A 14,945-nucleotide genomic window follows, 5' to 3' on the forward strand; every position below is an offset into this window, starting at 1 on the left:
CTAGAGAAGCAAATTAATATAATTAAGAAAAATTAGAATTCTGTAAAACAAAAATGATTCAAAACTGAGAGTACTAGTCACTTCTTTTTACACAAGATTAGATGAGTCCACTTCAGTTTATTTTTAGATTTTTTGTTGTTGTTGTTGTTTTGTTTTTCGAGACAGGGTTTCTCTGTGGCTTTGAAGGCTGTCCTGGAACTAGCTCTTGTAGACCAGGCTGGTCTCGAACTCACAGAGATCCACCTGCCTCTGCCTCCCGAGTGCTGGGATTAAAGGCGTGAGCCACCACCGCCCCATCTTATTTTTAGATTTTTAAGAGATTTTATATGTATGGGTGTTTTGTTTGCATGCATGTCTAACCTGATTGGACCCTGCTCTTCACTTACAGAGAAGCTGGCAGAGGCTCAGCGCAGGTTTGCCACACTTCAGAATGAGCTTCAGTCATCACTGGATGCACAGAGAGAGAGCATTGGTGTTACTACATTGCGACAGCGTAGAAAGCCAGTCTTCCACCTGTCCCACGAGGAGCGTGTCCAACATAGGAATATTAAAGACCTTAAGCTGGCCTTCAGCGAGTTCTACCTCAGCCTCATCCTGCTGCAGAACTATCAGGTGCTTAGTCTTACTCTGGGGAGTGGCATTTTAAATCAACTCCAGTAAGTGGAATTACCTTGATCTACACTGAGTCCCCAAAAGGGGGACATCATCGTCTTTATTATGAATGGGTTAGCATATTGTAGAATGATAGAACATCTAAAAAGTAAAAGTTGGGGGCTGGAGAGATGGCTCAGTGGTTAAGAGCACTGACTGCTCTTCCAGAGGTCCTGAGTTCAGTTCCCAGAAACTACATGGTGGCTCACAACCACCTGTAATGCCATCTGGTGCCATCTTCTGGCCTGTAGGAACACGTGCAGGCAGAACACTGTATACATAATAAATAAATAAACAGTAAAATATAATTAAATAAAAAAGAAAAGTTATACAAGGAAAGTTTTGCCTGTGGGGCTGGTGACATAGCAGTTTGTAGAGTGCTTGCCTCGCATAAAACTGCATGTGATGCACATGCCTGAAATTCTAGCACTAGGCCGGTGGAGGCAAGAGAACCAGAAGTTCAAGAACACCCTCAGCTACACGTAGTTGAAAGCAGTTTGTGTATGCTTTAAGTCTCTGTCTCAGAATAATAAATATAAAGGTTTTCCCTGCAGTGTTGGAATTTTAATATATAAAGTACCAGAAGTCTCCTATCTACAATGATCTAAGTTGTTAATATGTGTACTTTTTCCATCACTTTCATAATTTTCTTTGATAACTTAATGTTTTATCATTCAAAGAAAAAACAGTTGAGAAATAATTCAGCAGAAAAGCAATAATGTAAGAGAAATAAGTGATAAATTGTTTTGTTTCTGTTATATACCTCAGCTGATTTGAGCATGAAGTTCTCCCACCTTAGACTCCTGAGGGCCAGGTTCATTAACCACACACCTGGGTTCCTTTTTTGACATTTTTCCCGTTAAAAAAATTAATATGAATAACTAAGTATTTAAAAGAAACCAGGTGCTTTTCCTCGGGTTTTAAAGTATTACCCTTTTGAGTTGGAGAGAGAACTCAACTGTTAAGACCACTTGCTGCTTGTCTAGGGAACCTGAGTTCATTTCCCAGTAGCCACAACATTAGTCTCCCAGCTGCCAGTTCACTCTAGTTCCAGGGATGTGTTCTCTTCTGGTCTTCACAGGCACTTGTACATGTGTGACATAAAGTTACACAGACACACAACAAAAATAAAAATAAATCTTTAAAAAAGTAATAGGAAATATCCATATTTCCAGCAACTTTTGTGTTGGACAATTATTAAAACAAACAAAAACCAAGAACAAAAACACTACTTTGGATCCCCTGGAACTGTAGTTACATACAGTTGTAAGCCATTGTGTAGGTGCTAGGAATCCAACCCAGGTCTTCTGCAAGAACAAGGCTCCTAACTGCTGAGCCATCTCTCCAGCCTCAACAGTAATTTTAAAATTTCTGTTGTGGAGCTGCAAGGATGACCTTACTTTAGATTCCTAGCACCCTAGTAAAAAAGGCTAGGTTGGCTACACTGGCCTTTAATACCAGGCCTGGGGAGGAAGACAAGAGGATGTCTAGGGCCAGTCTGGCCAAATTGGTGAACTCCAGGTTCAGTGAAAGACCCTGTCTGGAAAAAAAAGACAGGGTAGAGAGCTATAGAATATACCCAAGGTCAGCCTCTGACAACCTCTACATCCACGCACATGCATGAATACACACTACACTGCATGCAAATACACACACACACACACACACACACACACATACACACACACACACACACACACACACACTCCCCTCTGTTTGTAGGTTAAGATGTATGCTGTACCCAAGAAGAATTAAAGATCATACATTAAAGTATGAGAAACAGTTTCTAACAAATGAGCAAGAAACCTTATCAGCAAATGCAACCGCAAGTTGGTAGATCTAATCTAGACTTGCAAATCTGTGTTTTTCTGCCATTTCAGATGATGGGCAAACAAGTGAATGTTTGAGTGTGGGAAAATACAGGATTTTGATTTTGTAGAAATTGAAGGAATGTGGAGCTCCTACCCAATGTCACCTGCCCTGTGCAATGGTTCCTTTCTTCCTTTCTGCCGACCTCTGTTTCATACTTCTATCCCTAAACTGAGATGAATGGAAAAGCAGAGTTAAGAGAACTAAATAAGTGTCCGTTGTTCCTACATGTGTACATGCTTGTAGAAGTGAAAATCACTCTTTAACATCCCTCAAAGAGCAAAGAATTAAAATAAATGGATTCAGTGCATGGTAAATGAAAAACATTTTCTGAAAATACTCTTTTGGCCAAAGCAGCAAAACAACCAATTTTAAAATGGTTATATGTGGTAGGTTAGAAATAAAAAATGTTCTGAGCTTAGAAATTTCATTAATTTTCTTAGAAGAAAAATAAAGGAGTTGTGTTCCTGGTATGATTCTACCTTGTACGCAGTAAGTGACAAGAGAGTCTTACCCTGTTAGCAGTGAATGCCTCTAGGAAGGCACTGCTGCTCCCCAGGGTTCTCAGTGTTGGCTCAGTCAACTCTGTCGGTGTCTGTTGCTTCACTGTTTTCATCATTAATGATGGTAGAAATGATAATTGTATTTCTCTTTTCTTCCTATAGAATCTGAATTTTACAGGGTTTCGAAAAATCCTTAAAAAGCATGACAAGATCCTGGAAACATCTCGTGGAGCAGATTGGCGAGTGGGTCATGTGGAGGTGGCCCCATTTTATACATGCAAGAAAATCAACCAGCTCATTTCTGAGACTGAGGTACAGCACCTCTGCTTGTTTGCCATATATGTCAGATTCATTTGTAGGTATTTTAAAGAAATGATCCACTATTTTTGTCCTTCTTTTGTAACTTGCTGGCTTAGAATACTTCGGCTCTTATTTAAGGTCTTTTGCTTTTGCTTTATCAGTATATTTGTCAAGAGGCTATCAGAACATTATACACATGTGTATGTATGTGTATCACCTTTATGTATGTCGATAATTAATACCAAGACTTGACGATTTATCTTTCTAGGCTGTAGTAACCAATGAGCTTGAAGATGGTGACAGACAAAAGGCTATGAAGCGATTACGTGTCCCTCCTTTGGGAGCTGCTCAGGTTGGTATATGCTTCTAGTGGTCTGTTTTCCTTTGTCGTACTTAATAATTAACACAAGACTGTTGACTGCTGTCATTACCTTAACATTTTTTAAGCCAGATTTTGTAAATAGTTGTTATTATTGTTACTCTCATTATAAAAAAAAATAGATATTAGGATCCAGACATGGAGGCGAAGGCAGAATAACCATTGTTTAAGTCCAGTCTGGGTTACATGTGGGGAGTGGGGAGGAAAGAAAGAAGGAAAAATTGATGTGAGCCTGGTCTTGAACTCACAGAGATCCTTCTGCCTCTGCCTCTGCCTCTGCCTCTGCCTCTGCCTCTGCCTCTGCCTCTGCCTCTGCCTCCCAAGTGCTGGGATTAAAGGCATGCGCCACCAACGCCCGGCTGTCTTGCACATATCTCTTAATGCTCCCCCTCAACTCCCTCTCCTGTTTGTTCTTACACACACTTGCTTCTTGGTAATTGCCTTATCAACTACAAGGAGGTTTTGTTGTTGTTCATGATACGAGAAGTTCAGATGTACTGGGTTACCATATAGCTTTTTCCAAAATAGCAGTTATACCCCTGCAAAGGAGGTGAGAGGCTTATTAAATACTATTTATATAGCATTTAAATGATATCTTTTGTCACATAAAACATGTCTCAGTAAATTAAAAGGATTTTTATCATGGAGTATTTTCTGTGATCACAGTATATTGAAGCTAATAATAAAGAACTTCTATAACTTAATAACTGGCATGTTTGAAAAAATTAGACTCGACGTCATACTTTGTTACCAGGAACAAATTGTATATTCAGTCTTAGGACTGTCATTGGACCTTTTCCTGGTGATTATAGCCAGTGTGATAGGATCAAAAAAAGACAGAGAAAGAAAGATAAAAATGTTGGAGGTTTTGTTTGTTTGTTATTAGTAAATTGATGATCTCTATAGAAAATCCAATGATCTGTATAGCTACTAAGCTAATCAGGGAATTAAAAAGCTTGTTGGATACAGCACCAATTTACAAAGAATTAAGTGTATATCTGTACATCTAGTACAGTTAAATGTCAAAGCATTATCAATAATGCCACAGAAATAAGAAATGTGTAGTATTAATTGTTTTGGCAAAAGATCTGAATGAGTTTTACATTGGAAATTACAAAACATTGCTGAAATAAAATACAGATCACTTAAGTGAGAGGTATATTGAATTATGGGCATATTATGTAAGTAAGCTCAGTATTTTTAGGAAGCCATTTCTTAATTTTAGATAATATAGAGCATAATCCATCAAAAAATCTCAGTAAGGGTATGGTGTGGTATGTGTGTGTGTATGTGTAAATTGGTAAGCTAGTTTTAAAATGCATGGAAATGCAAAAACCTACAATAGTCAGTACATCTTTGAAACAAATTGAAGTTTAAAATATTAGCACTATATGATCTAAAAAACTATTAAAATTTCAGTAATCAAGGTAGAGTCAAGATAGGCATACAATTTAGTTGAACAGAATAGAATCTAAAATTACATAGATATATGCATATAACTAGTTTTTAATATAGACATAAAGAATGACAGTATAGGAAGAATAATGTTTCAACAAATAACTCGGACAGTTGAATTGTCTATGCAAAAAAGAAAACACAAGCCTTTATTTGTTTTTTTTTTATACCTCGTGTTTTTAGATATAACATGGACCTAAGTTAAACCTAAAACTACAAAGAAAATATAGAGGGCAGTCATAGCAACTTTGGGTGACTCAAAGACTTTTTAGAAATGAAATCAAAAGCACTTCATCAAAGTTAAAAACAAATCTTCAAAAGACCCTGTAAAGGAGAATGAAGAGTATTCAACTAGTAGGAAATATTTATAAAAACATTTCTGGTAAAAGGCACATTTTACTAAGAATACATAGAGGACTCCAATAGTTAACAGTGAGAAAACAGCCTGTCTCAGTGGAAAATGGGAGCATGGCAACGAGCTTTACTTCAGTGGCCTTTTGAGACAGCAAACTAAAACCATAGAGAGATACTACCAGTAACCATAACTGTAGTTCAGAGATTGACCACACTCATGATTGGAGGACCAGAACTCCATCTCATATGCTGCTGGTGGAATAGATGATATAATCCATTAGTGTATAGTTTGGGAGTTTCCTAAACAGTTAAATGTACATCTACTACATGACTGGCTATTAACAGTCCTAGGTATTTAGCTAAGACAAGTGTAAGCATATGTCCACAAAGAAGACTTCTACATAAGTGTTTATAGCAACTTTATTTGTAGTAGCCTAAAGCTGGAAACAGCCTGGATAAACAATGGTGCTATATCTTTTCAGCCTGAAAAATAATTTGTTGATACATGCTAAAATATAGGTAAAAAGAGAAGGCACCTCTTTCTTTCCTTCCTTCCTTCCTTCCTTCCTTCCTTCCTTCCTTCCTTCCTTCCTTCCAAGTATACACTATCTGACTCCATTTACTTAATACTTTGGAAAATATAAACCAGTAAAAATGACAAAAAGCAAAGTGTTGTTTATGGGGGGTGGAGAGGTCAGGGGGCCTGGTGAGGAGAGTGAGTTTTAGGCAGAAAAGAAAGACAACAAAGGGAGGAAAGTCTTAGAAGTAGTGAATATGTTAACTCTCTACGTGGCCAAGGCTGGTGAACACCTGGTGCCCCTGCATTTACTTCTGGAGTGCTGGGATTACAGACATGTGCCACCATGTCTTGCTCATTATAATGTCTTGATTGTCTTCATTATGGTTATGATTTCATAAATATCTATATGTACTAAATCTTGTAAAAATCTTATCAAGTTAAATACTTTAAATCTAGTGTATGTGTAATTCATTGTATGCCAATGTATTCAGTGAAACAGTATTTTAAAAAACCGTAGACATAGCAGAGTCAAACTGATTGAAAGATAAAGAGAAAAAAAAACTGTAAAAGCATCAGAACAAAGAAATTGTGTTTCAAGTGTATATAGTTTATTACACCATTTATATTGGAATAAAACTTTAAAATGAGAAAAAATAATTTAAAAAACTAAAGTGTTTAAAAATGTGTTTAGAGTAGAGTCTTGCAGAAAACACAGAAATGGTTATCTGGTGAGGAGGGAAGGGGTGTGATGAGAGAGGGAAGGACTTCAGGGTAGGATGGAATCCAAAGAATAGGGTAGTCACCATGTATGTTCACTTTATCAGCTATTTCTAACATTCTAAATATATGACATACATTCTTTTATGAATAGAATGTATTGTGTAATTTTTAAAACTAAAGTAGCTTTTAAGAAAAGATAAATTATCATCTTCCTTCTAGATATTTTCATTTGGAAACTAACAATACAGATCCCTCTTGTGACAAGTAATCGGAGTTTTGATGCTTGCAGGGAGGGGAGCTATAATTAAGTCTAATATCTCACCCTTAGCAACATTAAAATGCCATAAATTTATCTATCTGTCCTTCATCCCTTTATATTTAAAATCTAAGGAATTTTCTATTTGTTATTGCTATAAAATCCAACTATTATAAAGAAGAATATAATTAAGTCCATTGCACTGGAGATTTTAATATGCTCATCTCTTAATAACTTAATAACTCTTAATAACTCTTAATAAATAGCTTAAAATGTTTCATTTAAGGGGCTAGCTAGAAAGATGGCCCAGAGGTTAGGCGTGCTTATTGCTCTTGCCACGGACCCAAGTTTGGCTCCAGGACCCTACATAGGAAACTCAAAACCACCTCAACTCCAGGTTCAGGTGAATCTGATGTCATATGACCTCTGTGGGTGCATGCACACATGTGATGCATACAAACTCACAGAGACACACATATAGGTAAATAAAGGAATAAATAAATATTTTAAATTTTTCATTTAAATTTTCTCAGTATAGCCGGGTGTTGGTGGCGCATGCCTTTAATCCCAGCACTCGGGAGGCAGAGGCGGGTCGATCTCTGTGAGTTCAAGACCAGCCTGGTCTATAAGAGCTAGTTCCAGGACAGCCTCCAAAGCCACAGAGAAACCCTGTCTTGAAAAAAAAAAAAAAAAAAAAAAGTTTTCTCAGTATAAAGGTATAACATATTATCAGAAAGTGTTCTTGTCTTTACCATTGACTCTCTTTATTCATAGTACCAAAGAGTAAACTCCAATTGAATAATTCTGATTTTTAAAATGTAGAAATAAGTATATTTTATAGAAATTAAATTGTATTCTAAGCCGGGCGTTGGTGGTGCATGCCTTTAATCCCAGCACTTGGGAGGCAGAGGCAGGCGGATCTCTGTGGGTTCAAGGCCAGCCTGTTCTCCAGAACAAGTGCCAGGATAGGCTCCAAAGCTACACAGAGAAACTCTGTCTTGAAAAAAAAAACAAAAAAAAAAGTAAAATAAAAATAAATTACATTCTAAGCCACTCAAAGAAAATATACTTCAGTGTATTAATCTGAAGCCTAAAATTACTATCTTATTTATGACTCCTCTCTCTCTTTCTCTGCCTCTCCACCCCACCCCCCGTCACTGTGTGTGTGTGTGTGTGTGTGTGTGTGTGTGTGTGTGTGTGTGCATCTGTTCCTTAGTCACTTTCCAACTTCTTTTGGAGACAGTCTCTCACTGAACCAGGAGCTCACCAGTTTATCTAGGCTCACTGTCCAGCGAGCTCCAGGACTCTTTCTGCCTTTGCCCACCTGGCACTGGGATTACAAATATACACTGTACCCAGCTTTTTATGTGGGTTCTGCCTGGCTGGATGAGTGCCTCCCCAGCCCCATGATTCACATTTCTGTGAAATAACTCAATAGTGTTCCTATTCTAGTTACAGGATGATGGAGTGTGAATGATCCTTTGCTTCAGAGTTATATAAAAAAAAAGTTAAGATAATAAAATATACTTTCCTTATAGAACTTTGAGGTTCATACTACTAAGTTACTACACTATAGAATGTATTACATGTGTTTGGTATCTTGTCTGTTCAACTCAAAATTCTGTTTTCTATCCCCAGCCTGCACCAGCATGGACTACTTTTAGAGTTGGCCTATTTTGTGGAATATTCATTGTGTTGAATATTACTCTCGTGCTTGCAGGTAATTCTGAACTTGTAGCTCACTTGTTCTTATTGTGTTTATGACATATTCTATCCTTTTGTAAATAATCAAGCATATATCTACCAAAACTACTGAAAGTTTTGTGGGAGGTTTTAGACAGTTATTTTTCTTTTGGGATATAATTCTTTAAAACATTGACTTCTTATTTACTCTCATTTTCTGGTATTTAACTTCAGGAATTTTAGAGTTCAGTTATCAAGAACTTCTTTTTCCTCAATTTTTAAATTTAAATTAGAAACAAGATTGTTTTACATGTCAATCCCAGTTGCCTCTCCCTCCCCTCCTCCCCTGCCCCCACCTCCAACTAACACCCTACCTATCCATATCCTTTCTGCTCCCCAGGGAGGGTGAGGCCTTCTACCACAAGAGGCCCCATAGATTTCCGAGGTCTCCTCACTGAAACCTGCATTCATGGGGTCTGGATCAGTCCCATGCTGGTTTCCCAGCTATCAGTCTGGGGACCAAGAGCTCCCCCTTCTTCAGGTCAGCTGTTTCTGTGGGTTTCACCAGCCTGGTCTTGACCCCTTTGCTTATCACTCCTCCTTCTCTACAACTGGACTCCAGTTCAGTTCAGTGATTAGCTGTGGGTTTCTGCTTCTATTTCCATCAGCTGCTGTATGAAGGCTATAGGATGGCATATAAGTTAGTCATCAATCTCATTATCAGGGGAGGGCATTTAAGGTAGCCTCTCCTCCGTTGCTTAGATTGTTAGTTGGTGTCATTGTTGTAGATCTCCAGACATTTCCCTAGTGCCTGATTTCTCTTTAAACCTATAATATCTCCCTTTATTTTGGTATCTCTTATCTTGTTGTCCTCTATTCTTCCCCCAACTCAACCTTTCTGCCCCCTCATGTCCTCCTTACCCCTCCTCTTCTCCCCTTCTCATTTCCTGGCTCCCTCTCTCCTCCACCATGCTCCTAATTTGCTCAGGAGATCTTGTCCCTTTCCCCTTCTCCAGGGGACCATGTATGTCTCTCTTAGAGTCCTCCTTGTTTCCTAGCTTCTCTGGTGATGTGGATTGTAGGCTGGTAATCCTTTACTTTATGTCTAAAATCCACATATGAGTGAGTACATACCATGTTTGTCTTTTTGTGACTGGGTTACCTCACTCAGGATGGTTTCTTCTAGTTCCATCCATTTGCCTGAGAATTTCATGATTCCCTTGTTTTTTTCTGCCGAGTGGTACTCCATTATGTAAATGTGCCACATTTTCTCTATCCATTCTTCAGTTGAGGGGCATCTAGGTTGCTTCCAGGTTCTGGCTATTACAAATAATGCTGCTATAAACATCATTGAACAGATGTACTTGTTGTAGGAATGTGCTTCTTTTGGGTATATGTCTAAGAGTAGAATTGCTGGATCTTGTGGTAGACTGATTCCCATTTTCCTGAGAAACCTCCATAGTGATTTCCAAAGTAGTCTTACAAGTTTGCACTCCCAGCAGAAATGGAGGAGTGTTCCCTTTTCTCCACATCCTCTCCAGCATAAACTCTCATTGGGTTTTTTGATTTTAGCCATTCTGACAGGAGTAAGATGGTATCTCAGAGTTGTTTTGATTTGCATTTCCCTGATTGCTAAGGATGTTGAACACTTTCTTATGTGTCTTTCAGCCATTTTAGATTCCTCTGTTGAGAATTGTCTATTTAGTTCTGTACCCCACTTTTTAATTGGATTATTTGGTGTTTTGGAAACTAACTTCTTGAGTTCTTTGTAAATTTTGGAGATCAGCCCTCTGTCAGATGTGGGGTTGGTGAATATCTCTTCCCATTCTGTGGGCTGTCATTTTGTCTTGCTGACTGTGTCCTTTGCCTTTAAAAAGTTTCTCAGTTTCCGGAGGTCCCATTTATTAATTTTCGATCTCAGTGTCTATGCTACAGGTGTAATGTTCAGGAAATGGTCTCCTGTACCAATTTTTTCAATGGTATTTCCCACTTTCTCTTCTAATGGTTCAGTGTGGCTGGATTTATATTGAGGTCTTTGATTCATTTGGACTTAAGTTTTGTGCATAGCAATAGACATGGATCTATCTGCAGACTTCTACATGCCAGCATCCAGTTATGCCAGCACCATTTGTTGAAGATGCTTTCTTTATTCCATTGTATAACTTTAGCTTCTTTGTCAAAAATCAGGTGTTCATAGGTGTGTGGGTTAATATCAGGGTTTCCAACTCAATTCCATTGGTCTGTCTATTTTTGTGCCAATACCAAGCTTGAAGTCAGGGATGGTGATGCCTCTGGAAGTTCCTTTATTGTACAGGGTTGTTTTGGCTATCCTGGGTCTTTTGTTTTTCCATATAAAGTTGAGAATTGTTTTTTCAAGGTCTGTGAAGAATTGTGCTGGGAATTTGATGGGGATTGCATTGAATCTGTAGATTGCTTTTGGCAAGATTGGCATCTTTACTAAGTTGATCCTATCTATCCAAGAACATGGGAGATCTTTCCATTTTCTGGTATCTTTAATTTTTTTCTTTAAAGATTCAAAATTCTTACGATACAGGTCTTTCACTTTTTTTGGTTAGCGTTACCCCAAGGTATTTTATGTTTGTGGCAATTGTAAACGGTGATGTTTCTCTGATTTCTTTTTCAGCGCATTTATCATCTGTATATAGTAGGGCTACTGATTTTTTTTTTAGTTAATCTTGTATCCTGCCACTTTGTTGAAGGTGTTCATCAGCTATAAGAGTTCCCTGGTAGACTTTTTCAGGTCACTTATGTAGACTATCATATGGTTCAACATATGAAAATCCATCAATGTAATCCACCATATAAACACACTGAGAAAGAAAAACCACATGATCATCTCACTAGATGTTGAAAAAGCCTTTAACAAAGTCCAACACCCCTTCATGATAAAGGTCTTGGAGAAATCAGGGATAACAGGAACATACCTCAACATAATAAAAGCAATATACAGCAAGCCGACAGCCAACATCAAACTAAATGGAGAGAAACTCAGCGTGATTCCCCTAAAATCAGGAACAAGACAAGGCTGTCCACTCTCTTTATACCTCTTCAACAGTGTCCTTAAAGTTCTAGCTGGAGCAATAAGACAACAAAAGGAGATCAAGAGGATACAAATTGGAAAGGAAGAAGTCAAATTTTCCCTATATCAATAACTTAAGCTTGGGCCAGTGAGATGGTTCAGTGGGTAAAAATGCTTGCTGCCAAGTCTTAACTACATGACTTTGAGGCCTCACATGGTGGAAGAATGAAGCTGACTCCCACAAACTGTCCTTGGCCTCCTTGTATGTGACATATATACAAGTGCACACTAGATAAAAAGTATAATTAATTTACGACCTTGTTTCCTTGATCATAGATGAAGATAAGCATGTTACAAAGTTCATCCACTAAACCTTATTTAATTATTATTGAGACCCCCCTCATGTTTTTCTGAACCTACTCTGCATGCTTGGCTATGTAGTTTTCAATTCAATGGAAGTTACAAGTAGGAGATAGGTTGCTTGTTTAGCATGCATGAAGTCCTGTGTTCAATCACCAGCACTACATAAAACCAGACATAGTAGCACATACTGATAATCCCAGCATTTGGAAAGGAGAAATACAAAGATCAAGAGTTCCAAGAATTTCCTCAGGTACATAGTGTGTGTGTCTGAGACCAGCCTGGGATGAATGAGATTCTGTCTCAAAAAAACCAAAACAAACCCACACATAAAGAAGTTCAAAATTGCCGGGCGTTGGTGGTGCACACCTTTAATCCCAGCACTCGGGAGGCAGAGGCAGGTGAATCTCTGTGAGTTCAAGGCCAGCCTGGTCTCCAGAGCGAGTGCCAGGATAGGCTCCAAAGCTATGCAGAGAAACCCTGTCTCGAAAAACCAAAAAAAAAAAAAAAAAAAAAAAAGTTCAAAATTAGAAAGGATTTCTATAGGAGCAGCTGTAGTCCCAACATTAGGAAAAGTACCAAGCCTGAAAGCCAGCCTAGTAAGGTTACCTTTGAGGTACCTTACCTAGGTAACCTTTGAGGAGCCCTTCAGTAGCATTTCATGTTATCACTGCTTGAAAAACTTCAAATGCCACATCTGCTATTTTTCCTGTTATTTCTTTAGCATTTCTTTCCTAAGTCATGTTATTCTGTGTAGCATTGAAGTATTGGGTAGTCCCAATATATTCAATCCTCACATCTCTACCATCTTGCTCATTTTCTATCTAGGCAAATTATTGACGCCTGTGGCTACAAATACTATCTATATGCTAATGACTCGAAAATATATATCCTTTCCCCTCTGAAAAAAGATCTGATTGGCTGTTTGGATATCTAATGGGCAATCCCATTTAAATAGACAAAAGGACCCTAGGGTTTTTTATTGTTGTTGTTGTTTTTTAAGTTGCCCAAATAGACCCCTTTTAAGTCCCTGTTTACCCCTGTCTTAGCTGAAATTATCAACTTATAAAGAAGAAAGATTTATTTTGGCTCATGGTTTTAAGGATTTTAGTCCTTGATCACTTGGCCCTGTCAGTTCAGGCCTGTGACAGGGTAGAACATCATGGTGGAGACTATTGGAGAGTAAAATTTCTCACTGAGTGGAAGCCAGAAAGGGTAGGGTAGGGAAGGAGGATGTTCTGGTATAGTCTTCAAGGGTCCTTCCCAGTGACCGTCTTCCTCCAACTGGGCCTGAACTTTTCAAGTTTCTCCCTCCCAGTACCACCATGAGCTGGGAACCAACACACATAACACATGACCAAGATATGTGAGCTTTGGCCAACACTTAGGATCCAAACAACATCCCCCATATTTTAACACTGATACATACAAGAAGCCGTATTGCTCTGTCTTCATACTGTGTTTGTATTTGATCACTTTTCACTGCATCCATTAATACTGTCCTTGTTTCAAGAGCCATTTCTTGTTTAATGAACAATAGCCTTCTAAACTTGTCTCTTTACATTCTGTTCTGCCCTCTTCTGACCACAAGTTTGTAGGAGAGTGGTTTCTTCCTTTCTCCTTTCCACAGCCCTTCTTCATCAGCCCATGTCCCTATGTAAAATTCTTTCACAGTTCAAATTCCTTACCATACTATGCAAGACCTTTGAGGATATTGCACACTTAATTATTTCTTACTTCCTATCCTAGCTTTCTCCCCTGTACTCACCCACTTTCATTTACTATTCTTTGAACACATTTGTTGCCTTAGGGATTCTTTCCCAGGGTGTCTGTTTGCTTATTCTTTCCCTTCATTTAAGTTTCTACTCAAACGCTGTCTCGTCGGCGAGACCTTCTGTGGTGCCCGCCACTAAAACAGTCTGTTCTGTATCTTTCTGTTCCTTTAGTCTATATTTGTTTTCTTCAGAATGCTTCTCTGACAGAGTGTCACATACTTATGTCTCTGCTTTTCCACTAACATGTAAGCCACGCTTGGACTTGATATCAAATTCCCAGTGCCTGGGCTTTTGTCTCTAGTATTGGAATACTACATGGAACATAATAGGAATTCAAAGTTGAAATTAAATGGTGTACAGAACTCATTATTCCTTTTTAGAATTCTCCTCAGCACTGCCCTGTTTTGCATTTTAAAGTTATAACCCAAATTGTAAGTGCTTTTACGTGAACTTTACCTATTGACAGTATATTTTCATTGTATTACTAGAGTTCTCTGGCTAGAGAAATGGTTCAGCCATTAAAGGCTAGGCTCACACAAAAACATTGCAAGTTCTCCTTCCCACCAGTTGCTATGTATTATGGGTCTGTAGATTACAATGTAATATTGATGAGATTTATGATCATTTGGTAGCCTGTTTCTGTTTATATAAGGTAATTATAGTCTACTTGTATAAAACATGTGGAAATTCTATAGTACAAACTCCAACCTAGCTTCTCAAGCTAGCTGCCATGAAAAGGACAGAAGTCCTGCTGAGTTTCAGTTTCAGCTCCACTGTTGGTTGTTAAGTTGTTATGGTTGTATGGACAACTGTTAGCTTTTCTAAAACAGTACTTGAGAATTTATTTATTCATCCACAAGTAACTTTAAAATCTGGTGTGTGTGTGTGTGTGGGTGTGTGTGTGTGTGTTGCATAAATGTGGATTCAAGAACAATCACATGCCTCTGCACATGTGGGAAGTCAGAGGACAACATCCAGTATCATTCCATCTCATTTTGAGGCAGGGTTGCTCTATTATTTACCTCCGCTCTGCCAGACTGGCTGGCCTATAAGCTTCCAAGATTCTCCTGACTCCACCTG

At 38.4% G+C, this 14,945-nt stretch overlaps 1 protein-coding gene across 1 annotated transcript in view; it reads left to right on the plus strand.

Annotated features, from left to right (window-relative positions):
• Positions 1-14,945, plus strand: part of Xpr1 (xenotropic and polytropic retrovirus receptor 1) — a 142,580-nt gene that overhangs the window by 83,332 nt on the left and 44,303 nt on the right. Inside the window, 4 exon segments of the mRNA NM_001244085.1 lie at positions 389-612; positions 3,186-3,335; positions 3,592-3,675; positions 8,646-8,727. Coding sequence (NP_001231014.1) covers positions 389-612; positions 3,186-3,335; positions 3,592-3,675; positions 8,646-8,727 — 540 coding nt within the window.

Source organism: Cricetulus griseus, chromosome 5 (assembly GCF_003668045.3).
Source record: "Cricetulus griseus strain 17A/GY chromosome 5, alternate assembly CriGri-PICRH-1.0, whole genome shotgun sequence".
NCBI classification, from domain to species: domain Eukaryota; kingdom Metazoa; phylum Chordata; class Mammalia; order Rodentia; family Cricetidae; genus Cricetulus; species Cricetulus griseus.